Below are 23,691 nucleotides of genomic sequence, written 5' to 3'. Positions count from 1 at the left end.
GTGTCCTCACATGGCCTTTCCTCGGGGCATGCAGGTGGAGCGGGAGAAAGCACTCTGGTGGCTCTTCACGTCAGGGCACTAATCCCGTTATGAGGGCACCAACCTCAGGAAGCCATCTAAAACTAAGTATCTCCCAGGGCACCCAGGTGGCTCAGTCAGTTGAGCGTCCGACTTGGGCTCAGGTCATGATCTCACAGTTCGTGAGTTCAAGCCCCACATCGGGCTCACTGCTGTCAGCACAGACCCTGCTTCGGATCCTCTGTCCCCCTCTTTCTCTCCGCCCCTCCCCCACTCACTCGCGCGCATGCTCTCGCTCTCTCAAAAACAAACATTTAAATAAATAAATACAACTGAGTATCTCCCAAAGGGCCCATCCAAATACCATCATACTGGGGGTTAGGGCTTCAACATATGGATTTGCAGCGGGGGCTGGGGGGCACATACAGCAGTTGTCAAGGAGCAAGGATGTCCCCAGCTAGCCCTCGGTACCCAGGCCAGAACTGGGCTGTAGTTGAGACTGTGGGGAATTTAGGAGAAAGAGGTGGCCCCGGGGCCAGCACCCAGGAGTTCACATTCTCCAGGAGCTCTGGGTAGGTGAGCAGGGTCCACATGTGCGGAGCCATAAAGGAAAACTCACATTTAACCCGGGAGAGTCAGACTCACTCCGCAGGCAGTTCGTGAAGGGACGGGTCACAGCAAAGGACCTCTGGAGTACTGGCCCTGGGGCTTCGGCCCCTTGGTGGTCAGCAGGTCTCCTCTGCTGGGCCTCACGATGTCTGTAAAAGGAGCCAGGGCCTTGGGAAGCAGCTCCAGTATCATGGTGGTGGTCGGACAAGATGGAGGGAGAGGGTGCGGCTGCTATCGCGGAGAACCAGGTCCCCGAGCAGATGCGGGGACCTGCACTGAGCCAGACTCTGCAGGGTCCGGCTCCTGGCCACTCGGGCAGGCCCCGGCTCTGCTCCTGTGTCTGCTCACACTCGGCGTCCATGTGGCTGCTTCCGCCTGGGCCCTTCTTGGTCCCTCTGGCCAAGATTGTTGGGTCACCAGGCAAGGGGCCACCAGGGACCGGCTCTACACTGGAGCCAGTAAGTGCCACCCAAGACCAGGTCACACAGCATCCCAGGAATCGATTTATTTGGCAAATCCGATTAAACAAGTCATTTTCCACTTAATTGTGCTACCTTCATACATGCACATATGATAAGTATGTCTCACGTTTTTCCAGACTGGGAGGAAAAATAGGTCACATTTATGGCCAAATAACATCCCCCAGCCTCCTTTGATGGCAGGAATTTCAGTGATTTCCACAACTAAGCTCAGCGTTCCCCAACTCGATACCACTCGCTGCGGGCGTGGGCCCTCGAGTGCTTCAGCACCTGAACCCTGACCCTGACCCTGACCTCTGTCCCTCCTGTGCCTGCTGGGCCTGACTGGCCTACAGTGTGGACCCTCCTGCAGAGCGGCCTGGTCTGAAGCGCTGGACCTGAGCCCACCCCTACAGACCCTGCTGAGTCCTCTGTGACTCGTAGACCAGGATGGGTCCCCATGGAGAGACAGGAGAGGCTCATGGGCTCCTCCAGTGTGTTGGGATCAGTGGCGGGCGGGCGGGGGGGGGGTCTCCAAGGCTCACCCACAAGTCCACGGTTGCCATATCAACCTGAGCTCACAGGTCTAGCTTCCCCTCTCGCCTTCTCCATCACCCGGCCCGGGCAGGGTCATGCCCCCAGGACAACATTTTATGTTTATGAACATCCACAGGGGGTGATGGGTTGTCAGGGCCCTGCCATCAATCTTCTCTCAGGAAACCTGTCTGGCCCTATGTAAGTGGTCGATATAAGTGCCACATGTTGGACTCCCAGCTCCCAGTGCAAAGAGAGAAACTGAGGGAGAGGCGATGACTGCACGTACCCATGGGCTCTGACCGCTCCCCCCCTCCCCCCCCCGCCCCCCCCACCCCCACCCCGCCACCAACCCCCGGCACCAATGTCCTGCTGGATGTAACAGCCTGGCTTTCTTAGAGCCTCTGTCCAGGATGGCCGCGAAACGGTGCAGGGTGTAGGCACCTCAGGGCAGCTTGGACAGCAGAGCCCCTGCCCCAGGCTACCGGTTCCTGGATGCCCACTGTGGGAGGGGCGGGAGCCTCTGGTCCTGGTCGCGATCATTCCTCCACAGCTATTTCCACCCTTTCATTGACGCCGTGTTCTCACCCTTCCTTCCACCTGACTACTGGGTTGGCTGGGGCGGAAGCAGGAGGCAGAGGGGCTCCTGCCCTTGGATGCTCTCGGCCGAGCTGGCGATTCTCAAGCAGGAAGCAGCTCTGCCCTCCATGCTTCCTCTCCACCACCCCCCACCGCTACCCCACCCCTTCACAGAGCCCTGTGGCTTCGGGCCTCACCTCGGTAATCACCCAGCCTCCGCCCCCGCCTCCTGGCAGGGTTATCGAAATCGCCCTCTTCTTCGGCCACAAGCCACCTACCTTCCATCCACCCTTTGGCAGAGGAAGCCCCTTTCCCTCCAAGTGGAAAGAGGTTCTTTTCTTCCTAAAGACCTCCCCCTTTCTCACATTAGGTCTCATCCCTTACATCTCGTCCCACTCACTCCGTCTCGCAAAACCACCCCACAACCCATCCTTCTAGTCATTTTGCTCTCTGGAGCAGCGGCTATGTCCTCGCAAGTCTCACAGCCGCCACCGTTTCTCCTCCTCAGGGCCACTGGAGAGAGAAGCCCAGTCCAGACCGGGAGGCAGTTGTTTGGTCTTCGAGTAGGAACTGCCAGGGGGCTCCATGCCATCGAGATGATTCCTCCCATTCCTGGCTGGCTCATTTGCCTCCTCCCAGCCACTGGAGAGGGACAGTTCTGTGGACAGTGGCTCCGAGCCAGCCGTCCTGGCAGGATTCAGGTGGGCAAGACAAACACATGTTCCTTATTCTCCTCTGGCTGAACCAAATCAAGCCTGATTCTTTCTCATCCTTCCCATGAAATGGTCTAATTAACAATTAGACTGGTCTTGTCTGGTCAAGAGAGCCAGCTAGTCACGTTCAGGAATTTCCCCCTCTTCTAGGCTTGTCCCCACTGCCTCTCTTCCTGCTGCACCAGTGTTAACACTCCATGTAAAGGACATCATGATGGCAACGGGGGGTCCTTGGCCTGTCACCGTCCTTCCCCAGGTGTATCCAATTCCCTTGTGGCTCTCAGGTGTCACCAGTGCCCTTCCACTCTGTCCCCAATTCTTCCACAAAGCGTCCATAGCTTCACCATGGCCTGGTTCACACCGGCTCCCCTCATCCTTCTGCAGCCTTGGGGAGGACACAGGAAGCTTTGGCTGGCTTCCCAGGCCCTTCTTCCCCATAGGAAACTTGGGGCTCTCTGTAGGTTCTTTCTCTGCCCCTCTCAACCCCACTTGCTATCATCTCTGTGAGGTTATTGGCCAGCAAAGCCCCAGAAAGGATGGGGAAGTACAAGTCTGCTCTACCCTGGGATCCCCAAACTAGAAAGGAGCTTGCTACATCCCTCCTGCTCCGTCTGTTCCCAGAGCATTTTCCACCATGACCAACCCTCTCGGGTCTCTCTCCTAACTCGTCTCTCTTCCTTTCCAGAACCTTCTAGTCTAACAGAAGGATGGGGAAGAGCTGGGAAACAGCCTGGCTCCGATGGTCTCCTTCTCTTTCTCAATTCTTCTGCCTCATGTTTTTGAGCTTAGAAATAAAGAATTCACCCGTTTCTCGGGTCCTTCAGAGATTCCCAAATACCGGGTGATTCATGTCCAGTTGTCTGCATGCTGGGGAAAGCTCTTTGGAGCATAATGAGCAAAGACAGTGTTCAATGAGCATCACAAGGGAAAGCACACCAGCAAATGTGCCACATCCGTCCACCACATCAGAAACTTCGGAACGCGATATCTGCTACTGGGATTTGGGGCCGGGGGTTCCTTCTTCTGCGTAGGTCTTTCCTTCCTTAGATCCTGCTGGTCATGGTATCCTGGCGGACGAGCTGGACCCTGGAAGGCTGGTGGGCCATGATGTCCGTGCGGAATTCTTTGATGACAAAATAGTAGCAGAAGACATCTAGGCAGCAGTTGATGTTGGAGAAACACATGGACAATTGCAAGAACAAGCTGATGTTCTGCTTAGCTCTGCACTCCACAATAAAGCCATTCCGTACCAGGAACTGCAAGAAGAAGCCCAAATGGACCGGAAGAAAGGAGACCACGAAGACAGCCAGGCTGGCTGCAATTGTCCAGATGCAGGCCTTCTGCTGGACACAGTCCTCGGTGAGGCCCCGACGGCGGACCAGGATGTGAATGCTCCTGGAGGAACAGAAACCCATGACACCCAGGGGAAGAAGGAAGCCGAACACCTCAAGGGGGAAGAAGACCTGGGGACTCCAGGTGCCATCGGACATGTTGTGGAAGCACGTGTACTTTTCCACCTTCCCGTGGAAGCTGTAGATGGGAATACTCCCCGCCCACACGAGGACCCAGATGGTGCAACAGATCCCAAAGATCTTCCTGGGGGACCGGAGGTGGCTGACCAGGAACGGGTACCGGATGACCAAGAATCTATCCAGACTAATGAAGCAGATAGTGAAGACACTCCCGTACATGCTAACGAAGTAGACGCACTCCACGAAGGTACAGACGGAAGGATGGGGAGCCCATACGCTGGACATCGCCATCTTGAACGGAAGGGACAGCACCAGCAACAGGTCAAAGACTGCCAGGTTGATCATGTAGATGGAGGTGGCAGCATAATTTGGCCACCTCTTCTTCAGGAAGGTGCTAAAGCCTCGGATGGCCAGCACGTTGAGGAGGAGGCCCAGGAGGAAGGTGGGGATGTGGACGGCCAGCTGCACCGTCCCCATCAGCTCATCCACATCGCTGAAGGAGCAGCTCCGGCTTCTGTTTAGCTGCTGACTCATGTTCTTTCCTACAACACCAACAGCAGATTAGACGAAGTTCTTCTCGCTCTCTCCAAGTGATGGACCCAAGTGACTTTGTCCCACCGCCATTCGTGCCCATTAAATGACAATTCGAAAATGCAAAAAAACATTGCCTCTAATCCAGCTGCCCAAGTATAACCACTATTACCTTTTTCTGTGTACCATTCCAGACTCTCTCACACTCGCACACACACGTGCACACGTGTGTGTCCCTTTTTCCTTTTACAAAAATGGAATTGTGTGTGAACATCTGTCCTTTTCTTCAGTCGGAACTCTTTCTGTTGAAAGTAGTAACAATCACCAGGATGCCTGGGTGGCCCAGTTGGATGAGTGTCCAACTTCAGCTCGGATCGTGATCTCACGGTTTGTGAGTTCAAGCCCCATGTCAGGCTCTCTGCTATCAGTGCGGAGCCGGCTTTGGATCCTCTGCACCCCACCCCTCCCCCGGCCCCGCTGTCTGCACCTCCCCTGCTCACTCTCTCTCTTTCAAAAATCAAGAAACATTTAAAAAGAAGAAGAAGAAAATAGTAACAATGACATAAACCTGACCCAAACTGGCTTAAGCAAAGCGAGAATTTCACACCGCTGAGAACATGAGAACTAGGGCAGGGCTGACGAGCTACAGCTTGACCAGGAACTCAAATGCTGTTTCGGGCACCCAGACCCTCTTTGCATGCTGTCTGTCTGCTCCCTGCCACCCGCATCCAAGAAGGCTGGACAGAGTTGACCCCACCCCTGCCCGAAGGGCTGGTCACAGACACGGTGACTAGTTGTTCATTGGTTCAGGGATAGACATTTGACCCACTCAGGACAAAAAGCAACAGTAACTCTTACTTGGGTTTCTAGGAAGGGGGTTGGGGCTCTCTCTCAGTGGGACTTGACGTTGGAAAGACATAAAGTCTAGAGGTGCTGCAGCCCCTTGTTACATCAAGGAGAAAACCAGACAGAAAATGGAGAGACATGGAAGAAAGGACATTCCCAGAGGGAATGTGATGGCTTGAGTTCTCCACGGGGCAAAGAAAGGCTTTTACACAGGTGGACAATTAGAGCTGGTCTCAAGGACAAGAGGACCAGGCTGCAGTGTGGCTGCACGGGGAAGCTGGTTGCCAACAGACAGAAGATCCCAAGTCAGGGCTTCCGATCAGGCCAAAGATGAGGGTCCAAGGCAGGACCTGGCCAGGTCTCACTTAAGAGCTGGCCAAATTGGGGGGAGGGGGGCGGGTGCACGCCCTTGTGTACTTCTGTATCGTGGTAGGTGACTGCCTTGGTTCGGTGGGTTGTGTAGCTTATAAACAGCAGAAATCTGTATCTCACAGCTCTGGGGGCTGGAAGTCCGAGATCAGGGTGCCAGCACAGTTGGGTGAGGGCCCTCTTCCAGGGTGCAGACTGCCAACTCCTCTCTGTGTCCTCACGTGGTGGAAAGAGGACAAGAGGGCTCTTCGGGGTCTCTTTTCTAAGACCACTGATCCCATCCACAAGGGCTCCGCCCTCAGGATTTAATCACCTCCCCCAAAGCCCCACCTCCTAATGCCACCACCTTGGGGGTTAGATTTCTGCATTTGAATTTGGGAAAGGGAGGTTGGGACACAAAGGTCCGTAACGGTGGTCCTGGAGCAGATCAAAGCCAGGGCGTGTGCAGCCCAGTGGACAGAGAATTCAAATATGAACCCGATTCCACCCACGCTCCTTTCTCCCGCCCCCACCTCCCAAGCAGATGGGCGGGTGTGGCTGGTCTGAGGCGCTGGGCGTGCCAGGTCCTAGAGCACACAAGGTGGCTGCATGTGGGAGGTCAGTCGCTCTGGGCCACAGACTACTCATTAGGACTCTCCTGACCTCAGGACTTCCTGGCAGCAGGGGTTGAGGTCCAAAATGTCGATGTGGCAGGGAGAAGGTGCCAACATAGTCTGTGACCAAGAACCCTGTACTAGCGACCAATGCAGCTATCAGCTGAGCTCGTGTTGTCCTACTAGGTTTTTTTAAGTATATGTATTTATTTTGAGAGCGAGAGAGAACGTGCGCGCACATGCACATGAGCCAGTCAGGGAGGAGCAGAGGGAGGGAGAGACAGAGAATCCCAAGCAGGATCCCCACTGTCAGCACAGAGCCCAGAGCCCAATGCAGGGCTTGAACCCATGAACCGTGAGATCATGACCTGAGCCCAAGTCAAGAGTCAGACACTTAACTGACTGAGCCACCCAGACGACCCTAGTTTTTTTTTTTTTTAATTGAAAAAGTATTCCATGCATTCCATAAGATATTCAGACAATACAAAAAAGAAAGAAAAGAAAGGAAAAAGAAAGAAAGAAACAGAAGCCCCTATTGTACCCCAGGGCCTCAGTTGTCTTTTCCAGAGGCAACCACGGTTAACAGTTCTGTGCATACTTTTTCCAGAAATTTTCCAAAGATAGGCATACACACACACACACACACACACACACACACACGCATACACACACATACACATACATACATATATACATATGATGCTTCTTTAAATTTGGAAAATATTACACCCACAGCTCTTTGCTTTGTCACTTTGCAATGTTTCTTGGAAATTGTTCCACGTCAACATTGATGAATTGACTTTTTCTTCTTAATACGCACTGTTGTTTCTTGTTGTGAGGAGATACCACAACTCATTTAGCTAATAGCCTACTCACGAACATTTAGGTTTTCTAGGGGTTTTAGGGAACAAAAACTTCCACAACAAACATCTGTGTGACTTATTTCTTTGCTCCACAGATATGGGTAAGAGAATTCCCATTCTGCTATTGTCTCTTAGTATAATTCCCTTATAAGCCTTTGGGAAGGAAGGATTTGGGTATTTTTGAGACCCTATATAGAATGCCATTCCCAGGGCGCCTGGGTGGCTCAGTCAGTTAAGCATCTGACTCTTGATTGAGGCCCAGGTCATGATCTCACGGTTCATGAATTCAAGCCCCATGTCAGACTCCACACTGACAGCAGGGAGCCTGCTTGGGATTCTCTCTCTCTCTCTCTCTGCCCCTCCCCCAATCTCTCTCTGTCTCTCTCAAAATAAATTAACATTAAAAAATATATAAAAGAATGCCATTCCCAAACCCTCTCTAACTGCTAGCAAAAAAGAATATATTTTTGTATCATCCATGGAGAACTATGTGTTAAACATTTAACATACATTGCTTGATTTGGTGGTTTCCTACGTGTTAACTATGCTTAGGGGTTTAATATCACAAAGGATGTAGGAAAATGTATTTCCTCACATTTAAAGCTTCGTGCTCCCGAGGTCTCTGTGAAGAGCGCCTCCTGGAGTTGTGCAGTGTGGAGCCCCAGGCGCACCTGCTCCCGCTGGAGGACACCTGTCAGAAACACAAGCTGGCAGGCTGCTTCCTCCCGGCTAAAAATGCCAAAATATCCCCAGGCCTATCTCAGAAAATAGCTAGAATAACTTAGAACCAGCAAGAGAAATTTCAAAAATGATGACAAAGGCAGGCCAGAAAAAAAAAAACAAAAAACAAAAAACAAATCCCGGTCTCACCGGAAAGTGTTGCAACACCAAACAGGAAGACTCGATTGGCTCAGAGAAGTCACCTTCAATAGCAGAAGCAGCAGTAAGCCAAGAACCACAAGAATAAGAGCAAATATAGGTTTGTTTTTAAAGAAATTCAACGAGGCTGCAAAAAAGAGGAACTCAGGCGTCCGTTTTTTAGCTGGGTCATGCTCAGGCGTCCTCCATGGAAGAATCTACTGCATCACCAGTGGTTCAATGACTACAACTAAAGCGGCCAAGAAAAAAAGTCAGTGATGCTCAAAGGTAAAACCCAACCCAGCCCCAGCATGTGGCTGAGTCAAACAAACTAAAGAAAAATAAAGGGAGAAAAATGGTCTGACGGAGGCTGGGGTTTGTCTGACTCGATGGCACCAGGTGTATGTGTGGGAAAGAGACACAATTCAGCTATCAGTGTTCTCCGGGAGGACCATCCTAAAGGGCACATTTGAATTACTGACAGACTTCAAATGGCAACTTTTCAAATGGAAATCTTTGAAGTCAGAGAAAGCACTCTATGGACTGTCAAAAAGAAATTAGGTTGAAAAAAAAAAAAAACCTTCCAGCTAACAGCAGAGTAAGCAAAGCATCTGAAAAATTAGTCCTCTGAATTCCCTCGGAAAGTTCAAGGAAACCATCGTTCTAAAAAAAACCTTCTTTAAAAAAAAGATCAGGAACATCTCTGGAAGAAGATAAAAAGGCTCCAGCCTGCAGCAAGAGATAAAGCAGTCATTTTTCTCAAAGATTAGCTGCCAACAACGGCCAGTCCACTTGTGCTAGGAGCCAGCAAGCTCCCCACACTTGACCTGTTGCCAGGGGCCCTCGATAGTTCCTGTTCCCGCCAACCCGGGGATCCGCACCAACCCACCTGTCCACCTGTTGCATTGAGGTGGGGGGTGGGGGGGTTGGGATGCTGAGAAGCAGACGCTGAGACAGGATTAGACATTTGAGAGATTTCTTGGGACAAATGTCGGTGTGGGATAAAGAGGAGAGGCAGGTCGGACACCTGTGGAAGGAGAGAGGGAAGGAAGCCTTCTGTGGGAGGAGAGTCAGCGCACGGTGAGGCTCTGAAAACCTGCTGGCCAGACCACTGGGGAGCCCCTAAGCTGGGGTGGCCTGGTGGAGGGGTCCCAGGTCAAGCGGGAGTCACCCAGGACTAGTGCCTCTGCCGGGCTCGGTGATTGGCTGGAAGCAACACAAGGACAGTGTGGCCCCAGGACCACCATCACTGTGGAGCTGAAGGGGCAGAGCTGGGCTGTAAGTCACCAGTGCTCCCATGGGGCAGCGGGGTCTCCTGAAGGGGGACGCTGGAGCAGCCACCTGATAGCCACCCCTGAGGCTGTCGTAATGCTTCTATTTACGTCACAAGCTGGTTAGCGTGTGATGTGCAGTAGTGGGGATGTTCCCAATTCCCATTCCCATCAGGACCATCCATATGTGTTCTCTTTCTTCAGCAGGGATGGTGGGTCTGATCGCCTCACAAGAAGCATTTGAACGGGCCCTGGTTCCAGCCTTGGACCAGGAAGGAAATAAAATTGAATGGGAAGAGGTCACGGGTCAAGCAAATCAGATGTGTGAAGAGACCTGAAGGGCCCAAGATGACCTTTGTTAGTCACTGACAGGCAGCGGGGTGCCTGAGAGATGGGGCTGAATCGGACAACAAAGAAGATGAGAACTTGGATCAGAGAAGCCATGTTTTGTGCAAAATTTATGGAAAGAGAGCCCCTCCCAGATGTTCCGCTCCCATCTTTAGATGACATTAATATCGAGGCCTACAAACATCTGTGAATAAACAAAGCAAATTCCTTGGAAACTTCTCTGAAAAAGTAATTCACGACAGAAGAGGTTTGAGGGAGAAAATGTGGACACGAGTCTTTCCTACCCATCAGGGTTGCTGTGACGGTGTGAAGAGCACAGAAAACTACCCTCAGAAATGTGTGGCTTCCAGAAAGAAATGGACTCCAAGATGCAAAAATTTAGACCTCCGTGAGGTAATGACAATGAAGAATGAAAATATCAAGGTGGAAAGCTTAGGGCAGAGCATCAAAAGCAGGGAACCACGAAGAGACTTCAGTTATGATGACTATGGTTACAAATGTAAACTTAAAAGAAAAGTGCTGTAAAAGAGGTCACTTAAAAAAGACAAGAGGTAGGGGCGTCTGGGTGGCTCCGTCGGTTAAGCATCCAACTCTTCATTTCAGCTCAGGTCATGATCTCGCTGTTTGTGAGTTCGAGCCCCACCCTGGGCACAGAGACTGCTTGGGATTCTCTCTTTCTTTCTGTCCCTCCCTCAAAATAAATAAATTAACTTAAAAAAAAATAGTAACAGGGGCGCCTAGGTGGTGCAGTCGGTTAAGTGACCGACTTCGGCTCCGGTCATGATCTCGCGGTCCGTGAGTTCGAGCCCCGCGTCAGGCTCTGTGCTGACAGCTCGGAGCCTGGAACCTGCTTCGGATTCTGTGTCTCCCTCTCTCTCTGCCTGTCCCCAACTTGTGCTCTCGCTCGCTCTCTCTCAATAATAAATAAACATCAAAAAAAATTTTTTAATTAAGGTAAAAAAAATAATAACAAATTTTTTTAAAAGACAAGTGGTAATCCCTTAGATCAATTAATGAAGAAGGAAGAATGCCCTTGGGGTGGTGGGGGCAGGGATGGTGGTGAGTAACAGGACACGGGCAAAGCAGATATTCCATAAAAGGAAATTAAACTTATTGTTCCGGGGTTTTTTTCACTTTGATAATTACAGAGAATGTAAGAGGTTTTTTTTTAAACCTTGAAGTAACTAACCACGGACTATTAAAAACAGGATGCATATCTTCAAATCACCAAAGAAGATAGAAACAAACAAACAAATCAGACCATATAGCAAAGGAGTAAATAAATTGGAAAAAGAAACTGAGCAGAGAAATTACAATAAACATAAAAAAGTCATGCTTTCCTTATTAACTAACGTTTTTAGGTCAGCTATGAAATACAACTCTTTGTTGCTTATAAAGGACACACTTAATGACAGAGAAATTGTTCAACGTAAAAGTCCTATGATGGTATAGCAGACAAATCTGGATAAAAAGAAAGTCAGTGGTAATATTCACATCAAGCATTATAGAGTTTAATAAAGCCACGCATCAGAACCAAGGTTATTTAACATTAACAAAAGAAAAATTATGAAGGCCGATAGAGTTATCTTATGCACTGAATAATAGTCTATAAAAGTACATGAAGTCTAATCGCTAGAATCTGAAGGGCCATTGGCAAAGACACGGTATAGCATCAGACTCTAATGTGCTATAAACTTGAACAGATCAAGTAAGCAAGATATAAGTTGGGATGTAGAGTTATATAAACAATAGAATGAATATAATTTGATTAATAGCTCTTGAATTTGGTTTGAAACAGAAATGTAATCTACTCTTTTCTCAAGTATCCAAAAAAAAAAAAAAAATTGCCAAAATGAATTATCTGCCTACCAAGAACAAAATCTTCTATTAAAAAAAAAAAAGCAGAAATTATGTTGGCTATATTCTGACCACAATATATAGAAACCTAGGAGATTTTCTTTCTGTTAAAAAAGGTTAACATCAAGAAATATACTAGGGAAGGAAAATACACAAATAATGTCAGACAAATGATGTTCTTTCTTTATGAAGAGTATAAAAAACATATACATTATCAAGACCCTCAACAGACAAACAGGCAGGGACACAAACAGTTCCCAGAGGAGGATTTACAAAGACATAAATTTTTGCTCATCATTTCAATAAAGAAGCTGGTAAGGGTTCTGTGAAACAGTCATTGACATGCTGGTAAGTACACACAGCTTCTTGACTTGATCATTCACAGTACAAGTCAAAGAAATGTTATTAATCTCTCATCCGGTGATTAGAAATTTACCTCAAGTCAATTATGAAAAAGAAAGAAAAGTTGTGTACAGAAACGTGTTTACTTTAGCATTTTTTTCTGATGGCAAAAAACGCACAAACTTTTAAATAGAAACAGGAGCTTAATTTCAGGATGGTAAATCTACTCAATGGAAATTTTTTCTGTCTGATTATGTTATGTTTATGCTGACTATGCTAAGTAAAAAACCCACAAACTACAGAACTATACATTCAGAATGACTTCAACTATGATTTTAAAAGCCCACACACAGGGGAAAAAAACCTAGAAAAAACTTTCCATATGCTAAACATTGGTCGCGTTCTAACAGGTAGTGGGTGCATAGTCAATCTTTTATCTCCTTCTCTTTTTCTCTCTGTATATATTTTTCTAAGTAATTAGCGGTGACACAAAAACAATTTTAATTTTTGTAAGGTGTAGCAAATGCTAGGAGAAAAGTAAGAAGAGGCTTTGACTTTCCCTTAAAAGAAGAAAAGTCTGGGTGTGTGTTTGAGGCACGGCAGGGGTGGGAGTGAGGCTCATACAAAATTTAAAGAAATGCTTTGAACTAACCAGTGCTCAGCTGATGAAGCATAGATCTTGCCAGGTCAAAGATGAACATCTCAACACACAATGTCTGAGAAACTTGGGAACAAAGCACGAAGTGACAGAGAGGATTGGAAGTCACAGGTGAGAGAGCAGATGCCACCTAAGAGAGGAGAAATGGCCACAGAAACCTGATGTGTGATTTAAAAAGGAAAAGTTTCGGGACGCCTGGGTGGCTCAGTCAGTTGGGAGTCTGACTTCGGCTCGGGTCATGATCTCACGGTCCGTGGGTTTGAGCCCCTGCTGACAGCTCAGAGCCTAGAGCCCCTTTCGGATTCTGTGTCTCCCTCTCTCCCTCTCTCCCTGCCCCTCCCCTGCTCATGCTCTGTCTCTCTCTCTCTCTCCTTCAAAAATAAATAAACATTAAAAAAAAAAAAAGTTTTATCTGTCCATAGGTCAGCCATTAGGAGTAAAGAGCGATACAAAAAAAACATTCAAAATGCTGATCAGCAATGGAGAGAGGGGCAAGGGAAGGGAAGATATTTAAATAAATCCTCCCAAAGTCTGGACAGCTGTTAATAGAAACAAATGTGGGAGTTCAAACTTAAATAGTTTCTAAATTCGATATTCAGGTTAAATTATCTTGTCTATCGTAAAGAAACACAAGGAAGAGAAAATTCACAATAGAAACTAAACATGAAAAAACTGCCATGTCTCTACGTAGACAGTAACCCCGTGGAGGTTTACAGAAATGTAACATTTATAATAAAATTATAACACTCCTTAAAAATGATAATACTCATATAAAAAGGAGCACTCATTAAAAAAAAAAAAGCCCAAACCCAATCCTCTTTTGCCAGTAAGAAACACAGAGAAAACAAAGAGACACAGACGGAGTAAAATGATGGGGTAATCTCTGGTTTATCAGGCACACAGAACTCTAGAAAAAAAGGGAGTATGACAAAGTCATTTTTTTTTTTAGTAAAAATAGAGAGAGTAACATGTAGACTTTCCAAAGGTAAAAGTTACAATAAATAATTAAAACATAAAACAATTTATGTTCCAATGCGCACAGCAAAGAAACACGTAATGGGAACGCACCAGAAATGCACAAAACAGTAGAAACGGAAATATAATTGTAGGTAGAGACCTTAATGCTCCCCTCTCAGAGTATCATCGATCAAGTGGACAGAGAACTTTCAAGCTCTGAATAGCCCAATTAAAAAGGCAGATCGGTGAGGACTGCATCATAAATCAGGGGAATAGACTTTTCTTGCAAGAAGACAAGGATCTTTTGCCACATTTATCCCAGGAATGGGCCCCGCCGAGTATGCCCTGGCGGTGCCACCCTTTCTGTTCTCAGACCACAAAGAAGACAGCACTATTTGTTGAGCACCATGATATTAATAATATATAATAGGTACTTCTATGCATTCTCTTAAGTAGTCTCTTAAATAACGTGTGAGTCAGAGATAAAATCAGAACTATGTCACCGAAATATTGGGAAAGAACCAATGTTTATACACAAAACACAGAGGCGGCCACAGCGTAAGGGGAACCGGGGACTCGTAAGTATTCTTGCAAACACGAAAGCCAGCGAGGAATGATGGCAACCAGGCCTACATTTAGAGAATCTAGAAGAGGAACACGGGGAGACAGACGTCTTTGTGCTGTTTTGGTAACCTGGGCACTCTCGGCTGGGGCTGCACGTGGACAGGCAAGGAAGCCACAACCCAGGGAGATCGTGGAAAGGACTGGAGTTGCCCATGGTCTATATAAGAATAGCCATTTTAGCACCCTTAACGCTCAAGGCACGCTCCCCTGTATGACTCTGCAGAATGGGCTCCAGGTGCCGTAGAAAGAGACCTGTCTCGTTACTGGAGCATCTGACAGCAGACAGAGTGGCCTTGCTCTGTACTGAGCTCTCCGTCACCAGGCATATGTAAGGACAGGCAGGAGATCCATTTATCCAGAATGTTGTCAAGGGAATTCACGCTTAAGAAAGGTTTTTGGGGTTTTTTTGTTGTTGTTTTTTTTTTTTTAACCCTGAACTGGAATCTTCTGTCAATATATTAATGTTTCCTAATGTTTAGTAAAGAGGAGAGAAAATTGTGTGTGAAGAGGGACTGGCCTAGGAGTCCAAAGGCTCCTAGCTGCTCTGGCTGTGTGGCCTCGGTCTGGGTTCTCTCATCCGAACGGCACCGCCTAGCTCTGCGAGCCAGGAGCCCGTGGCCTCACCTTGCTGGCTCTCTTACTAAAGCAGGCTGGCTCTGGGCTGTGATTCCTGTGGCCGCCTAGGCCGGTGTCGCACTTGGGGCAGACCCCAGGCCTAGTAGGCACAGCTGTGGCATCCAGACCGAGCTGTGTGGCTCAGACCAAGCCAGCCCTCCTCCCATCAACAGAAGAACTTTCCAGAAACACCAGCAACAGTGAGAATGGAACTTTGGGAGGTTTGCGGGCTGAGACGGTCCACCCTCCCCCCTTTTGCTGCCAAACTCCTCATCCTCATGGAGCACTGTGGTGTGAGCCACCTACAAGATGGGAGGGCCAGCCATGGCCGAGAAGAGTTGGTACAGCCTGAGAAATGTCATTTGAGGAGGAACACGCCCCTGGACCAGTGTCATCCAGGTTCCTCGCCTGAAATTCCTGTCTCCTCTGGGAGTGCAGTGTTGAATCTCACAGGCAGAATATAAATATTTATTTGGATGCCATTATCTGCCACTAACACCATAGCATAAATAAATTCATCTGTCTACACCTGAGCTGGGCTTCTGGGGGACACGATGTGAAAAGGAACAGGACACAGGCGGGACAGAGCACATAGAATCTCCCTGACTCCAAAGTTTTGCCGAAGCTGCACCCCGAGCCTGGCAGGTTGGAGTGGGGTTCAGGGAGTCAGAGAAGGGTCAGTTCAGGGACTTGAGATGTGGCTGTTCCTGTGCTAAGTGCTCTCTGATGGGAACTCGGTACATTCCTGGACCGTTGTTATAATGATGCCCATTTGACAGGTGAGGACAGTGAGGCTCACAGAAGCTAGAGTCTACCCGAGGTCAAACAGATGGTGGGGGGCCTCACTGGCCCTCACGTTGAGTCTCTCCTTTATCTCCCCTCCCCCAACAGCATCACCAGTATCACCGGCAAGAGCCTCCGATATATCCAGGAGCCCCCAGCTCCCCCTTCCTCACTTTTTGGGGTGCCTGATTCCACTTACCGCCTCCTATTTCCCCTCAGACTCTCGCCTCCCTTCTTAAAAACCTCATCCCTTCCTTCAAGTGTCCACCGTCCTGATCCACCTGTATCACCTGACGTGATTTCCTGCTGTGGCCAAGTGGGGCCAATCATCAGCGTGCACCGTAGGGGTACATATAGGGACTAATCCAGTTATGATATATAACAGCAGGCACAGCTTCCCAGTTGCTGACTGCATGGCCAAGCTCTTCCATCACTTACTGCTCTTAAGAGCCCCAGGAAGAAAAAAAAACATTGTTTCCATTCTCCAGAGGGGTCCACTGAGGCCGGGGAAGTTACTCACGGCCCTGGCCTGCCTGGAGCACCTTGCCCAGGGGCTAGGGTGATTCCTGACAGCGTGTGGTCTTGGGCTCTTGGTGCTTTCCAGGCCCAGGTTCCGGGAGGCAGGCAGGAGGGTCGGCAGGAGGTAGTGACACGCAAGCCAAGCCCCCCTGGGGAAGGCTCCCGGGCTGCCTACCGTGAGGTTTCCCCACCCCAGCAAGATGCTACAACCCTGAGTCAAATCAGGAGGAAGTTGAGGGTTCGTAGGAAATGTCACCGATAGTCAAGAACAAACCAGCCCTCCGCCTGCTACTGCTATTGTCGTGGAGGCTGCTGGGGGCTGCGGCCACCCCTTCCAACTGGGACGCCGAGTCTGGGCAGGTGTGGACGGAGCCCAGACCACAAAGCACCAGCAGGCCTCAGGAAGTCACCCGGCATCCAGGAAAACGAGGTCAGTCCGTGGCCTCTGTGTCTCGATTTTTCTAAGTGGCCCAGGGGGCTGTTACCTGTTGGGGGTCCGGTGCAGCTGAGTGAGCCGTGAGATGTCACTTGTCGTCCCAGCTCGGTCACCAGCCTGCCCTGGAGAGAACCACTTCCCTCTCTGGGGTTCGGCTTCCTTATCAGTGAAATGAGGGGGTGGGACCAAGATGCTTTTCAAATGGCTCTAGCCCCAGCCTTGTCTGGCGGGGGGGGGGGGGCGGTGAGGGGGGACTCTTTCCCTTGGCTCTGGAGAGGGGCTGTGTGGGCGTCCCTCCCCACCAAGCGAACGAGAATGGGGCATGAGAAACATGTTTCTAGGGGGACGGTCTCACTCTTAGGCCCTCTGATGTTCACTCAGCTTCCGAAAAAAAACAGGGAGAAGCGGGGGGGCAAGAACCACGGCACGCACAGAGGTGAGACACAACTGCAGAAAGGCTGGGGGTCACACAGGGACAGCCAGCGTCTGAAGAAGGCTGTCCCGACTTCCAGCCCTTCTGGGGTTCAGGATTCAGAACTGCCGTCCACACAAGGAGTGCGATGGTGCACGCCTTCATGTTGAGGGGACTGGCGGGCCAGGAAGGCCCCACCCAGGGGTCGCGTCAGCCCCTGTACATGCATCTTCAAGGGCCGGGCAGCAGGGCGGGTGTGGGTAGCTGTGCCGGGCCCTGGCTTCCCACGCCAGGGCCTCCACCGCAACATGGTTCGGCCTTGGGCCACACAGTCCCCGAGGGCCCTTCAGGCAGAGATTTTCCCCGCGCCTCCCACGTGCAGGGCTGGGGAGCTGGGACTCACTCATGGACCCTGGGTGGCTCTCAGCAGGGACCCCCTCAGAGATGGCAGCTGCTCAAGAGAGTCTGGGCCGAAACACCCTGACGGATTCAGCTTCGGTGCTGGGGAGGGACCAGGAGATCCCGTTAGAGACCAAAGCACAGGCTATTTTTATAGGCCGGGCACGCTATGACTTTCGGGTGTCTACAGGAATAGAAACTCCCCATTGTGGGTAATTCATCCCAGCATAGGGCCATCTCTGTAGAAACAACAGCTGTGTGTGACCATGGGGAGGTCGCCTGGCCCTCCAGAGCATGGGGTCCCCATCCCTGGGAGAAGAGGTTCACAGAGCCATATGACTCTGATCCTGCCCGTGTTTGTGCTATGGGCAGAACCAAGTTCACTCCCTGACCCGGGCCGCAAGCTGGCCTGGGAGTGAAGACAGCAAGGCCCCCGTAGGCCCCTGGCCCGATGTAAGCCCCCATGAGTCGGCCAGGCCTGGGCGTCGTGGGCGCAGCTTTGGAGACTGGAAGCGTCCAGGAAGGACAGGGAGGAGCCATGCAGGTGTCCAGGGCCTGCGGCGTCGGGAGCCCTGGGAAGGGGTCAGCACGCGGGGGCCCACGGCCGGGGACTCTCCACTCAGCCCCTCCTCAAAGGGAGCCTCGCCCCCTGGCTATCCTCTCTTTTGTAATTACTATTTCTGTTTTATTGCTGTTGCTTTTGATTTAGAATTTTGAGTACGTGCACATGATCCAAATACACACGTAAACACATACGGTAAGGTGTCTCCGCCCAACCACTGGGCCCCCAAATCCAGTGCCCGCCCACCCTTCAGGGCACCCCTGATGACAGCTTCTTCCAGAGCTTCTATACCAACATATGTACATATATGTTCTCGTTTTCTCCCTCTTTTAACACAAAAAATTGTGTATGACGTAAGCTGTGCTGCATACAAATCATCTCCCACCCTTACTTTTCTTTTTAATTTTTTAATGTGTGTTTATTTTTTAAAATTTTTTTAATGTTTTATTTATTCTTGAGAGAGAGAGAGAGACAGAGCAAGGGAGGGGCAGAGAGAGAGAGAGACCCAGAGTCCGAAGCAGGCTTCAGGCTCCGAGCTGTCAGCACAGTGCATGACACGGGGCTCGAACTCACAAGCGGTGAGATCATGACCTGAGCCAAAGTCCGACGCTCAACTGACTGAGCCACCCAGGCACCCCAATGTGTGTTTATTTTTGAGAGAGGGAGAGAGAACGAGAGGGATAGGGGCAGAGAGACAGGGAAACACAGAATCTGAAGGAGGCTCCAGGCTCTGAGCTGTCAGCACAGAGCCTGACGCGGGGCTCGTGGGGCTCGAGGGGCTTGAACTCACGAACCCTGAGATCACAACCTGAGCTGAAGGCATCCTGAGCCAAAGATGGACGCTTAACTGACTGAGCCACCCAGGCACCCCGTCTCCCACCCTTTTTTGAAGAGCTTTGCTAATGACCTTCATCAGGAGCGTGATGGGGGACCCTGCCCGAGGCAGGAGCCTGTTTGGGCCAGAGAGACTCTCCTCAGGGGGAAGCCAGGCAGGGACTTGCCCAAGTCCCCACCCATGACTCTGGTCCCTCCATCTAGGTCCTCTCCTCCCCCTGCCCCCGCCCCAGGCCTGGGTAGTCACAAATATGAAGACTTTTTTCTCAGAAGATTCCTTAAACCTCCCAGAAGCAGCCACCCTGCCCACCCTCTCACCTTCCCGAAAAAATCAGAAGCTTTGGGAGCCTGGTGTGGGGGCAGAGGTGGGAGGTCCTGCCTGCCCACCAGCTGGGAAGCCCAGAGTAGGGGGCTCAGACCTCCAACCTTTCCAGTGTCCTGCGGTAGCATCTGAGCTCCAGAGTCACTTGCTTGTAGGGTGAGGAAAGAGCCACTCTGGGTTTGGCAAAGGGCGGCTCCTCAGCACCTAGGGACTTACCACACCCTCTCCTGATGCTGCTTAAATTTCCTCCTTCAGCGACTGAAGTTCTCCCTGTACTCATGGAGCGTCTCTTCCAGAGACGAAGACTTGCCCACTAGGGGCATCACAGGGTGTAAGAGCTGGGCCAGAACTATCAGGATGCCCCCCAATCCCGCCTGGGGGAGTTGCTCAGGGACCAGGGACGGGGGACAAAGTAGGGACAGAAGATGCCAGAAGCACAGAGAATAGCCTAAGTGCAGACAAAAGGAAGAAGGAAATTGACATCTTGGGTGAGGCCAGGAGTCTCTGTGCAGCTGAAGCCTGGGGACATGGGGGGCTAGCCGGAGCCGAGACTGGGGGGGTGCTGGCCAGACAGGATAAAGGCAGGGGTGCTCAGAAGAACCGGGGAACAAATTCGGTGGACAGGAAACCATCCCATCAGGCTTTATAGTATAGTGCCTTTCTTCCAACAGCCACCCAAATCCAGCTACGGTGCGATGGGCAGTTCAGGAACTGGACACAGGACAGACCCACTCGGGTGGCAGGGCCAGGGTAGGGTGAGGGCAACAGCAGTAACAGGAAAGGAGTCGGGAGGGGAAGGGGGTCGCCGTCATCTGAGGCAGCCTGGTTCCAGTGAGAGCCTCAGGCAGCCCCAGGTTCAAGTAGCCACAACCTCACGTAGCTACTACGTCAGCTTGGCTCTTGGCCTAACTTCTGGAAATTGCACTCATACATTCATCTAGCCAACAAGGATCCGTTGATCACGACTCTGCACCGGGCACTGTTGATCAAGACAGACAGTAGCACCTCTCTCAAAAACTGTTTTCAGGAGCTGGCGTGACAAGAGGGGTGCGGGGCTTGAGGCTGCTGAGACCCACCCCCAGCCCCCACTGCCATTGTGTCAGCCTCAATGGTCTCCGGGGAAAAGAACAACATAAAACACTGAAGGCGGTGGGCGGGGTGGGGGGAGGGTGTCCCAGAAATGAGGATGCCTCAGCAAAGAAGGGAGGGCAGGAGAAACTGAGGACCAACAGCCAGGAAGAGGGGGATGGGTCCAGCCCCTCTGTGCCCTCCCACTCTCTGATCCAAAATTTCAGGCTCTGCCACAGTTCTGTCCCCAAGCTCGTCCTATGCATTTAGCCTGTACGACTCCACTGGAGCAGAAATGAGGCCCTTTCCTGGGGTCTGAACCGAGTCCCCAAGGGCCACCCCCACGCTGCCCCACCCCCCTAGTTGCTTGAAAAGACAGCTGGACCGTCATAGCCACCCATACAGACCGAAAATGTTCGGCCTCCTTGGAAGTGGGCACCTGGTGGCTGGCAGCTTCAAGGTCACAACTCACAATGTCAAGGCAGGGTGGAGTAAAACACACAAGGGGGCAGCAACCCTTTAGAACTCACCCCTTCCCCTCCCACACGCCCCCTCCGGTTCTCACTGGAAATGTAGCATTGAGGTTGCAGGCCTGAAGTTCTGGACAACTGGGTGTGGGCTTTCCTTCCGTTTCTGCCACGGCTCTCGTAATTCTTTCAGAGCTCCCTGCTCCCTGCATCGTCCTGCCTGTAGCCATTTATGGCCCAAATTGGGGGGGCCCCAAGTCCCCCTGAGCAAAGGCTGTCTTCAAGTCAGAGGCCGAAATTCCACATCAGGCAGAGAGGGCCCTTCACTGGGAAGGTTGTAAAGACCATGGAAAGACGGACACCCAAAGCCTCCCCTCTGGTTGCACTCAGGAGAGGAGAGGTTCTGTGGTTTATACACGAGAGGCCAGCACTTCTAGGGAGCCTCGGAACATCTCAGGACTCGAAGTGGATGCCGCCAGGTTAACACAAGAGCTTCTAGTTCAGGCTCCCCAATGCCCTGTGGGGGTACAGGACTTTCCAGGCCTTTCCTCTGCTCCCACCTGGCAATCGGGGCTCCCTGCCACTCCTGCCTGGGCCCTGGGGGCTTCTGGCCTATAGCCTCCCCCGGCTTCTCTGTACATGTCACCTGCCAGAAGCCGCAGCTATTGGGTTGCATTTGTATGTTTCCTAGAGACACGTGGGGGGTTGGAAAGGGTGGATCCTTTTGAAATCGTTTTCTTTTCATGTTTCCTTTTTTTTTTTTTAATTTTTAAAAATGTTTTATTATTTATTTTTGAGAGAGAGAGAGTGCACGCAGAGGAGGGGCAGAGAGAGACAGACAGACAATCCAAAGCAGGTTCCAGGCTCTGAGCTGTCAGCACAGAGCTCCATGCGGGACACTGACTCACGGACTGCGGGATCATGACCCGAGTCGAAGTCGGACGCTCAACCGACTGAGCCACCCAGGTGCCCCTCTTCATGTTTCCTTTTGCATAAAGTATACTTAAGTCCTTAGCCCACGTGTCAATCGGAGTTTAATATTTCCTTTCACATTTCAGTTATTAAATGTCTGTCTTATTTTTTGTGACATGTTTTCTCCCTACACCACTCCTCCCGACCCCTCCCTATGGGCACACATTTTTATATTTGTTTTGCTGCGTGGAAATTGTCGATTTGGGTGTTAACAGTACTTTCTTTTGTTCCCGTAAACTGTCTTGGGCACTTCGATAATGTGTGTATCTTCACTCCTCCACAGTTAGAGTAAGTATGGTATTCATTTCCTTCCTGGAAGTCTCTGAATTTTTTTTTTTTTTTTTTTTTAGCCTAGGTTGGAGGATTAAAAACTTCTCCATTACCTAATGCCCGGCAGGTCAGAGTTACGGGGGTCCCAGCACCCCCCACCTCCCTGGGGTGAAGGAAACACTCTCACTCTCAGGCGAAAGCCCTTTGTCCCGAGCGCCTCTTGCCCCCCACATGGAGTCTTCCAACCACTTCTGCTTACTCATTGTCATCAAATACCTGCCCGTCCCACCACCGCTATCACCCCAGCCCTGCAAGGAGACTTCATTAATGACAGAGACACAACCCTCCACCATTTATATCGGGAGTCCTAAGGGTCAGTGAGCGATGCACTTTATAAATAAACTCAGTACATTCTCCAAACCACCCATGAGGTGTAGACTATCACTAGCCTCATTTACAGGTGGGGAAACTGAGGTGCAGCAAGGCCGAGTCACGAGTCTACACGTGCCCCAAGAGCACAGAGCAGAGCTGAGGCTGGAAATGGCAGTCTTGGGGCTCCAGCAACCCTTCTTGGCCGAAGGTCAGCCCTTGTGCCAAGCTCCCCCAGCTCCCCACATCCACGACACCTTTGCTTCCAGCTTCACAGAGAAAATCTGGCGAGTCAGGCATGAACCTCAGGCTCTTTGTCCTCAAACCAGTGCTGTCTGCACCCAACCAACAACCTCAAGGTGCTTCTGTGGCTTAGAGGAACTCACTCCCACCTGCAGCCCATCCCACCTGTCTCCTCAGGGGACTCTACTCCCTCAAGCTGTCACTGCGGTTTCTGAGAGGTGGCCGCAGGGCACAGAAAAGGTCAGCAGATGTCACAAGAACAAAAATTCATCCTCTCCTTGTTGATTTTGAAGGTAGAAAATTCTCCATGAACTGGGTGGATCCTCATTCTAAGGTGACCAGAAGTCTTAATTTATGCATTAAATAATTTTAAAACCATGGAGAATTCTGTGAAAGCACGTTAAACTCCATCATAGAAGCCATGTAATGTTACATGAAGAGAAAGCTATTATGGAAGGGGAAAGTTTTCAGGATTCGTTACAATAATTGGACCCACACGTCTCCTACGAGAAGAGGACGTGATGAATGAGTGTGAACGAACATGAGTATGATGAGGTCCCGAGGCCTCGCCTAAACCACTCCTTCAGAGTCCAACTTAAGAAGATGGTAAGATGAGGACAGTCTCCCCGGGTGGCCGAAGGTCTAGCATCTTCCAGCTGCCCGGATGTGTCTACAGCCTGGCTCTCTTATTGAGTCCGGCCCTCCAGCCTGATCCAGGATTCTTCACTCCATTCCCAGACCCCACCTCTTTCTGGGTCCTTGACAAAAACACACCTGTTTCCAGCCCAAGCGCTGCCTCTGAAGGCCTCCGTCAGGGCCTCGGTTTCCTCATCTCTGCAATGGGCACAGCTGTGCTGCAGGCAATTCTCTCTCAAGAATTGTCCGCCTCTGAGGTCACAAGGACAAATCCTAAAGCAACA

At 50.6% G+C, this 23,691-nt stretch overlaps 1 protein-coding gene across 2 annotated transcripts in view; it reads right to left on the bottom strand.

Moving 5' to 3' along the window:
- Positions 1-1,966: 1,966 nt before the first annotated feature.
- Positions 1,967-23,691, bottom strand: part of GPR55 (G protein-coupled receptor 55) — a 43,673-nt gene continuing 21,948 nt past the window's right edge. The window contains exons 1-2 of one of the 2 annotated variants that reach the window (XM_058701787.1): positions 16,903-17,043; positions 1,967-4,925 (exon numbers count right to left, since the gene is read on the bottom strand). In XM_058701787.1, the coding sequence (XP_058557770.1) occupies positions 3,955-4,917 (963 nt within the window). In that variant the 5' untranslated portion in view covers positions 4,918-4,925; positions 16,903-17,043 and the 3' untranslated portion in view covers positions 1,967-3,954. Of the gene's footprint in view, positions 4,926-16,902; positions 17,044-23,691 lie in introns of those variants that run through there. The other variant, XM_058701796.1, reaches the window with a different exon arrangement.

The sequence above is a fragment of the Neofelis nebulosa genome, chromosome 2, assembly GCF_028018385.1.
Source record: "Neofelis nebulosa isolate mNeoNeb1 chromosome 2, mNeoNeb1.pri, whole genome shotgun sequence".
NCBI lineage: Eukaryota > Metazoa > Chordata > Mammalia > Carnivora > Felidae > Neofelis > Neofelis nebulosa.
The sequence above is the reverse complement of the archived record's forward strand: the minus strand, read 5'-3'. Positions and strand labels throughout refer to the sequence as shown.